The sequence below is a fragment of the Chaetodon trifascialis genome, chromosome 8 (genome assembly GCF_039877785.1).
Source record: "Chaetodon trifascialis isolate fChaTrf1 chromosome 8, fChaTrf1.hap1, whole genome shotgun sequence".
NCBI lineage: Eukaryota > Metazoa > Chordata > Actinopteri > Chaetodontiformes > Chaetodontidae > Chaetodon > Chaetodon trifascialis.
The window spans coordinates 11,953,606-11,961,768 of NC_092063.1; the positions used below are offsets into that span (position 1 = coordinate 11,953,606).

The 8,163-nt window shown below is 41.7% G+C and overlaps 1 protein-coding gene across 1 annotated transcript; it reads left to right on the forward strand.

Moving 5' to 3' along the window:
• The first annotated feature begins 3,120 nt into the window (after positions 1-3,120).
• Positions 3,121-7,755, forward strand: LOC139334887 (cytochrome P450 3A27-like). Its single transcript, XM_070968132.1, has 13 exons — positions 3,121-3,246; positions 4,529-4,622; positions 4,719-4,771; positions 4,850-4,949; positions 5,063-5,176; positions 5,289-5,377; positions 5,465-5,613; positions 5,703-5,830; positions 5,970-6,048; positions 6,629-6,789; positions 6,899-7,125; positions 7,213-7,375; positions 7,468-7,755. The coding sequence occupies exons 1-13, from the start codon at positions 3,176-3,178 to the stop codon at positions 7,561-7,563; spliced, it is 1,524 nt and encodes a 507-aa protein (XP_070824233.1). The 5' UTR covers positions 3,121-3,175; the 3' UTR covers positions 7,564-7,755.
• Positions 7,756-8,163: the final 408 nt, after the last annotated feature.

The window sequence follows — 8,163 nt, forward strand, 5'->3', positions numbered from 1 at the left end:
ACTGAGCATTGCTGTAGCTGATGCTGTTCGAAAATGTTCAAATGTGTAGAGATCATTTTACCTATAGTCTTCTCACTGTGCCAAGCCAGGCAGAGAGGACATCTTTCTCTCCAACTGTTTTTTTTACTGAGGGCGGCACGGTGGAGCAGCAGGTAGTGCGCGAGCCTCACAGCAAGAAGGTTGCCGGTTTGATCCCCGGGCGGGGTCTCTCCAGGTACTCCAGCATCCTCCCACAGACCAAAAACATGCTCATTAGGTTAATTGGTGACTCTAAAATTGCCCTAGGTGTGAGTGTGAGTGTGAGTGTGAATCGTGGTTTGTCTTGTGTGTTGCCCTGCGATCGACTGGCGACCGGTCCAGGGTGTACCCCCCTCTCGCCCGTTGACAGCTGGGATAGTCTCCAGCCCCCCCGCAACCCCGAAAGGGATAGGCGGTATAGAAAATGGATGGATGGATGGATGGATGGATGGATGGATGGATGGATGGATGGATGGATGGATGGATGGATGGATGGATGGATGGATGGATGGTTTTTACTGATGTTTTTCAGCTGCTCTTGCTGTTGTCCACATATCTATATGATACCACAGGGAGATATGACAAATGTTTAGAACATGTAATTTAGAGTGGGAAGTAAGTGTCACTCTCTCAGTGGTCTCTTCCTCCAGCATTTCTTGTCTCAGATTGATTTAAATAGAGCTGTAATAGAAATCCAAAATGAAACTATTTTATCACTTTAATGTCCTGCAATTTCCCCCCAAACCTTTGACCAAGAAGGCAGGGATGTAACCATAAACTGACAGACAGAAGAACTGACAGCAGCAATAATAGTATGATTTAGATGACCAAAGGTCAAAAGGTACTTGCCCACCCACGTATTTTGCCTTGCTGTAAGGTAGGTAGGTACATAACTTTACCTTTAGCTCTATATGGATAAGAAACATCTGTGGCCAGAGAAAGCAATGTATACAGGTGACAGGTAGGATAAGAACAAGAAGAAGAATTAAAAGCATACTTTACCTCAAAAACATGAAAAGTAAATTTATCGTTTCCTGTGAGCAAGCTCTTGAATTAAACTGCAAAGTTGTCTGCTATGTTATATCTATTTGTCACCAGTTGTCTTAAGAGGAATCTTCATAGCTCAGTGATTCTTGTGTGTCACTGTGTGTCGTTTTGCTGGTGTTTAAAAGTGGCGAAGATATTTGACATATCAGAAAAGCGCGGGTGTCATTTTCTTTTTTTTAATACTTTATTTGTAATTTTCAATTTTACAGTAACGAATACAAGATAACATGAGAGAACGATACAAAAAAGAAAAAGTAACACACACACTCACAAAACAAACAGACAAAACAAACAACAAACACACAAACAAACATAAAAATAAAAAAGGCTGCCAGATAGTACAAATTTACATGAGGGATCTTTTCAATATCAATTGAATTGGATAACCTGTAGGGCTGCACGGTGGCGCAGCAAGTAGTGCGCGTGCCTCACAACAAGAAGGTTGCCGGTTCGATCCCCGGGTCAGGATTTCTGTGTGAAGTTTGCATGTTCTTCCCGTGCATGTGTGGGTTCTCTCCGGGTACTCCAGCTTCCTCCCACAGACCAAAAACATGCCCATTAGGTTAATTGATGACTCTAAATTGTCCGTAGGTGTGAGTGTGAGTGTAAATGTTTGTTTGTCCTTACATGTGGCCCTGCAATCGGCTGGCGACCGGCTCAGGGTGCACCCTGCCTCTCGCCCATCGTAGCTGGGATAGGCTCCAGCCCCCGCAACCCCGAAAGGGATAGGCGGTATAGATAATGGATGGATGGATAACCTGTAGCGTGAGTTAATAGAACAACAATGAACCCGCGACATTGCATCTTCCCAGAGCTCTCTTGGCATCAATATACAAATCCAGAAATGTTCTGATGCCCCTCTCCCTCCAGATTGCAAACACCCCAACTGTTTGCAAACCTACCCAACTCCAACTGGCCAGGCCTGAATAAATGATTTTGACATATGGGAGCGTGTAGAGAGACAGTGGGAGTTTGGCAAATCACTTTTATCTTATTTAATACATTTAAAATTGATTCTTTATAGTAAAATTGTGTTGGGTGAACCTGTCTACTAAGGCAGGACTGGAAAACAAAAGAGCAGGGAAGAGTTTTTAACAGCAGCGACTTCTAGCTGTAGCCATGCAGGGTTCTCTTCCGCCTCTGAACCCTGGACTTTGCTTTATTGTCTGTGTTGTATCAATTTTGCTAGGTGAGGCACTTTGGACTGCATGTTTGCGTGACAGGTGCTCTATAAATAAAGTAGGGTTGGGTGTAGATAAGGCTTGAGCTGCCTCCGTTTCAGCACGTTGGCATTGCGCATGCGGGCTTACCCTCACAATGCCGTGGCTTACTGAAACACTTGAATTGCTTAGAGCCACCATTAATGCCATTAGTTCCACTTGTGCTTTTTCCAACAAGGACAAGTCCAAGTGTCTGCTGTGAAAAAGGCCTGTTTAACCGTAGAGCATGTTCCATGTCATTCACATGTGAATCTCTGGTGAAGAGACTTGATAGCTTGTGTGTCGCTGTCTTTCATCATCACTTATTTTCACTGCTCTTCTTCCAGCACAGTACTGCTTTTGTTTGGAAATGAAACACTTGGCATCTACTGTATCACTACCACTGTGTGAGCCTTTGACCTGAACCAAATTTCAGACCGTGTCTGTCACAAGAAAGAATAAAAGAATTATTCTACCAAAGCATGAGGTACGCAAGAATGTGAAACACAGTCCAGTAACTGAAGAATACAAGAACACAACACTGACTGCACTTTGTCCTGGTGGTTCTACAGTCTTTATTTCCACTGATCCAACACTCTGATCAAATATAACTTTCACTGTAATCTGCTTTGCATGTACTCACAGTAAAATTTATGTAACCTGTTATTCTATGTACAGCATGCATGTCACGAGGTCTTCACTCTATCAGGACTATTGACAGAGATTAATGATAACTTGGTAGGCAAATGGCCATAATGGTCCCGCTTCAGTTGCGCAATGTAAAAGTTCACGTTTGGGCCTGCCTGCACTGATGGGCGAGATACCTTACATAATCTGAGTGTGTAGGGTTTAAATAGTGCGTGCTGGGAGGCGACTGACCGCATTCGACAGCGGTGAGCACCGGTGGAAAAATGGGCTTTCTTCCGGACTTTTCCATCGAGACCTGGACTTTAATTGCGTTTGTCCTCACTCTCATCGCAGTGTAAGTATGCGCTCTTGTTTATCTGTCTTTTGAAACATTGATACAGTTTTTTGAAACAAAATAAACAAAGAAAACGCAGAAGTAGCGAAAGTAATCAGTTTCGCCGTGTGTGTGTGTGTGTGTGTGTGTGTGTGTGTGTGTGTGTGTGTGTGTGTGTGTGTGTGTGTTGGTCCCCTGTAGACGGAGACTGTGTGACCTAGTTTTAATTTACTTTAAAATGTAAGTGAAGTTTAAAATCGCACACAGATAGACTTGTTAATAAAACTGATAAGATTTTTTATTTTATTTTATTTTTTTTTTAATTTCCAATTTCTTCCGAAACAAAAGAACTTCGAGACATCCTCCTCGTTCTCATACAGCCACGAGACCGCAAGCTACTCTGTTCACCTGCAGATTATTAATTAATTTCGATAAGCTGATACAAACAGGCTCGGACGCAATGTGGAATCAATCTTGGAGCGACTTCAGTTACGCAATTATTGGGAGAACTCGCAGCTTTTACTGGAATAAAGGTATAGATGAGGACACGCAGGCTCTCCACACACCAGCAGGAATTGTCAGTTTGTCCGGGTTTATGAGACCTCCTTCAAGTTGATGAGAAATACTGAGGTGGCCGCATTCCATGTCCCCAAAAGCGCTGGTAAAAGCCAACGTTGTCCCACCTGAACATGTTCAGCAAAATGAACAGGAAAGAAAGGGAGATGTCAGTCAATACACACAACCACAAACAGCTGAACTTAGATAGTTGTTGACTTATTGAAGGCTGCATTCAATTTCAGTAGACCATTGGTCACTAAGATGAGGCAGGGTTATCCTGGTTATTGTATGATGTCACCAAACTCCACGTACTAATAAGGATTACTGTCATTTGCAATAAGATAATGAATAAAAACATAGTAAAGGCTGCATTAAATGTCAATGCACCTGTTCGCAGCAGACAGTGTGATATGTCATTTAATGGTAATAAGGATGCAGTGCATTCAAATTATAGTCCTCCTGCTGGCATTGATCATTTGTATGAACTGTTTAGTAAAGACAATGAAAATAATAATCACACATGTTGCCCATTGAAAAATATTTAAGAATATAAATAAAATGGGTGAAATAAAATAATGCAATAAAATATATGGAACAATGAGAGCAGGACTGGATAGTGTCACTGTTGATTTCTATTTCTTTGAAACTTGCTTATTTTCCTTACACTTATGAGAACAACAGGCGATAAAGTTACAATAAGAGCTGGATTTCTTCTCTGTTTTCTAATCCTGCTTTTCATTCTCAGATATGGATATGCTCCATATGGCTTTTTCAAGAAAATAGGCATCCGTGGGCCCAAACCTTTGCCCTTTATTGGGACGTTTTTGGAGTACAGAAAGGTGAGACATACTGGCCAGACAGTGATCATAAGGGGATACTCTGCTGATAATGGTTTTGACTATTTTCATACCTTTGTCTTTCACTTTATTCCTTAGGGCATCCACAATTTTGACACAGAATGCTTTCAGAAATACGGAAGGCTGTGGGGGTAAGTGTAAGTGTATATTCCTCATGCAATGCTCCAGGCTGTAAATGAGTCGTTACAATATCTGCTATTTCATTCAAGGTTGTACGATGGCCGCCTTCCAGTGATGGCCATAATGGACACAGCTATCATCAAAACGATCCTGATTAAGGAGTGTTATTCTGTCTTCACCAACAGACGGGTAAGGACGAAACTGCTAATGGAGTAATTACCCAAGTTAATACCTCAATACTAAGCGAAGAGCACATTGTGAAGGAGGCATCCTCTGTATGTGTTTGCATGTGTGTGGTTTAGGATTTTGGCCTCAATGGACCATTACGCGATTCTGTATCAATAGTCGAAGATGAGGAATGGAAAAGGATTCGCAGCATCCTCTCTCCATCATTCACCAGCGGACGACTGAAAGAGGTTAAAAAGCACACTGCGGCATTAAAACATTATTTGCATGTGAGTGTTGGCTCATGTTACCTGTATGTAACATTTGATGATTTAATGGTTTTGTGTTTTACTTTTTGGGCAGATGTACACAATTATGTTGCAGCACTCAAACAGCCTCATCCAGAGTCTTCACAAGAAAGTCAAAGAGAATGATGTCATCACGATTAAAGAGTGAGTAGACTTGGGCACAGAGTCTTCCTTGGTATTCTTTAGTTCTGTAATTGGTTTCTTATTCGTTTATTTGTTTGTTTGTCGTAGTGTATTTGGACCGTACAGTATGGATGTCGTGACCAGCACCGCCTTCAGTGTGGACATTGACTCCATCAACCGGCCTTCTGATCCTTTTGTAGAAAACATTAAGAAAATGGTCAACTTCAACTTCCTGAACCCTTTGCTTGTGATTACAGGTGTGTCAAGCATTCTGCTCTAACTAGAATGTCTTTCTCGTCCTCGAGCCCTGAATTAACTGCATCTTTTCAATTGTTATTCATTTCAGTTCTGTTTCCATTCATGGAGCCAGTTTTTGACAAGATGAACTTCTCATTCTTCCCCGCTGGAGTGATGGAATTCTTCTACAAGTTTCTAGAGACGATCAAATCAGACCGGCAGAAGAATCAGCATAAAGTAATGTGCACACAGTGTATGGCTGCAATGGATTGGATGTTGGTTGTTGACTGATTCTTTTATGCCCTGTGTCATAAACTTTCCCTTGAACACAAATTGGAAAATCAAAATGTGATGTCTGCTTGTATCTGTCCTGCAGAACCGAGTGGACTTCATGCAACTGATGGTCGATTCTCAGGTTTCAGAGAACGACAAAGATCATACAGGCTCGATAAAAGGTAAAGAGGCAAGCCGCATGGAGGAATTAAAATGAATGATTTTCTCTGTAGTCATGACTGAGGGATCACTTTCAAGATATCAAGGGTCACTTTCTTCCTCAAAAAAAGCTATTGCTTCAATTTGTGCTTCGGTGTTCACCACCAGAAATGTTTCATAGGGCTCTGTATCTGTATTTATTGTGGTGTTCTTCAAATAGGTGCAACAAAACTATGGTGAATGAAGTGATGTGCGTCTCAAAGCTCATGACCTTGTGAACAACTATTTCAAGTTGTTTTTAAAAGCTTCATATTTATCTAGAAACTGATTGTTGGCTGATAGCTTAGGTGAACTTTGCCATTGTTTCCAGTGCAATCACCATCTTTTTGCACTTTTAAATTCAGAATCAAAGACCAGTGACAATCGTGTGCCATCATTGTCCAGTCACGTATTAGAGAGGTTCATGTTGACGGAATGAAGGAAAGAATGGCCATCACAAGCTAATGCACACTGGGCCTTTCCAGACCACAAAGTTACAAGCTGTCACTTTCACAAATATCATGACAGTGATAATAGTTACATCATGCTGTCTTTGTGTTGCAGGGTTGACTGATAATGAGATCCTTTCTCAGGCCATGCTATTCATCTTCGCTGGTTATGAAACCAGCAGCAGCACAATGGCATTTGTAGCCCACAACCTGGCAACCAACCCTCACACCCAAAAGATCCTGCAAGACGAGATTGATAAAACCTTCCCAGAAAAGGTTACTTGAGGTTTCATTTGTTTTGTTTTTTTAGGGAGGGGCTTGCAACTTTTTTACTAGCAACTGGTTCTGTGCTACGAGCTAATGACTACTTTATTCATCCCTCCAGGGTCCACCAACCTATGAAGCCCTGATGCAGATGGAGTACCTGGAAATGGTGATAAATGAGTCAATGAGGCTGTATCCTATTGCTAATCGGCTAGAGAGAGTGTCAAAGAGTTCTGTGGAAATAAATGGTGTGACCATCCCTAAAGGAACTGTCACCATGATACCGCTTTACATTCTCCACCGTGACCCTGCTCTGTGGCCTGAGCCAGATGCCTTCAAACCTGAAAGGTACTCTACTAGACACATGGCAGGTTAAGGTGAGGTTTAAGTCAGACTTAGTCATTAACTCGAAATATTTGTGCATCTTTTTTTCAGGTTCGGCAAAGAGAACAAAGACAACATAGATCCTTATTCCTTCCTACCCTTTGGGGCAGGGCCAAGGAACTGCATTGGCATGCGATTTGCTCTCATGATGATGAAGTTGGCCCTAGTGGAGATCCTTCGGAACTTCAGCTTTGTCACTTGCAAGGAGACGGAAGTGAGAAGACATTTTCAATATTTTTGAATTTGTGACTGGGTCACTAGAGCTTTGGTAGGGCTTCATTTGTGATACGTTTCTCGTTCTCCTAGATTCCACTGGTGCTGGCAAATGATGGATTTACGACACCCAAGAACCCCATCAAGCTGAGGCTGGAGCCCAGAACAACTGTCGCTGATTCTTCCTGAAGCTATCTCTTGTCTGAGCCCCACATGCACAAGTTCACCACTACCACTACTACAATAGGCATGTCCTGTATACTATAGTGTTTCAATAGTAATCAATAGTTGTCATTTTGATTTACTGGCTTTTGTCACCATATATTTTAAAATACTTTTTTTCTATCTCTTGAATATTAAAGAATGCTAATATGTGAAAGTACCGTTATTGTTCTAAATGTCTCATCGCACATACTACATGACTAAATTGCATTATGTCACCAGTGTGCACACACATCAACTGTTAGGAGGTTAGGTTTTCGGTGCACTTTGTTGCTTTGTTTGTCTGCCTGTCAGTAGGATTATGGAAACAGTACAGGCTCAATTTTCATGAAACTTGGTGGAAGAGTGGAGCATGGGCCAACCCTTTAAAATTTGGAGCAGATCTGAATCACAGGGCACATACACAAATGATTTTTCCCTTTAGTTAACTTTGCCAGATAGGGCATTTGGCCTTGGCAGATTAAATGCTGTACGTCTTAAAATCCAATAGATTTTAATAAAGTTTAATGGTGACAAAGTATAATTGTAGAAATAGACTGAGTCCATAGCCCACAATCACAAGTATAG

What these genes read in the sequence shown, in the direction of transcription:
- LOC139334887 (XM_070968132.1), top strand. Translation starts at nt 3,176, where the DNA reads ATGGGCTTTCTTCCGGACTTTTCCATCGAGACCTGGACTTTAATTGCG. An exon ending in CCAGCGGACGACTGAAAGAG is followed by an intron (nt 5,177 to 5,288) that starts GTTAAAAAGCAC and finishes CTTTTTGGGCAG; the next exon opens with ATGTACACAATTATGTTGCA. An exon ending in GATGTCATCACGATTAAAGA is followed by an intron (nt 5,378 to 5,464) that starts GTGAGTAGACTT and finishes TGTTTGTCGTAG; the next exon opens with TGTATTTGGACCGTACAGTA.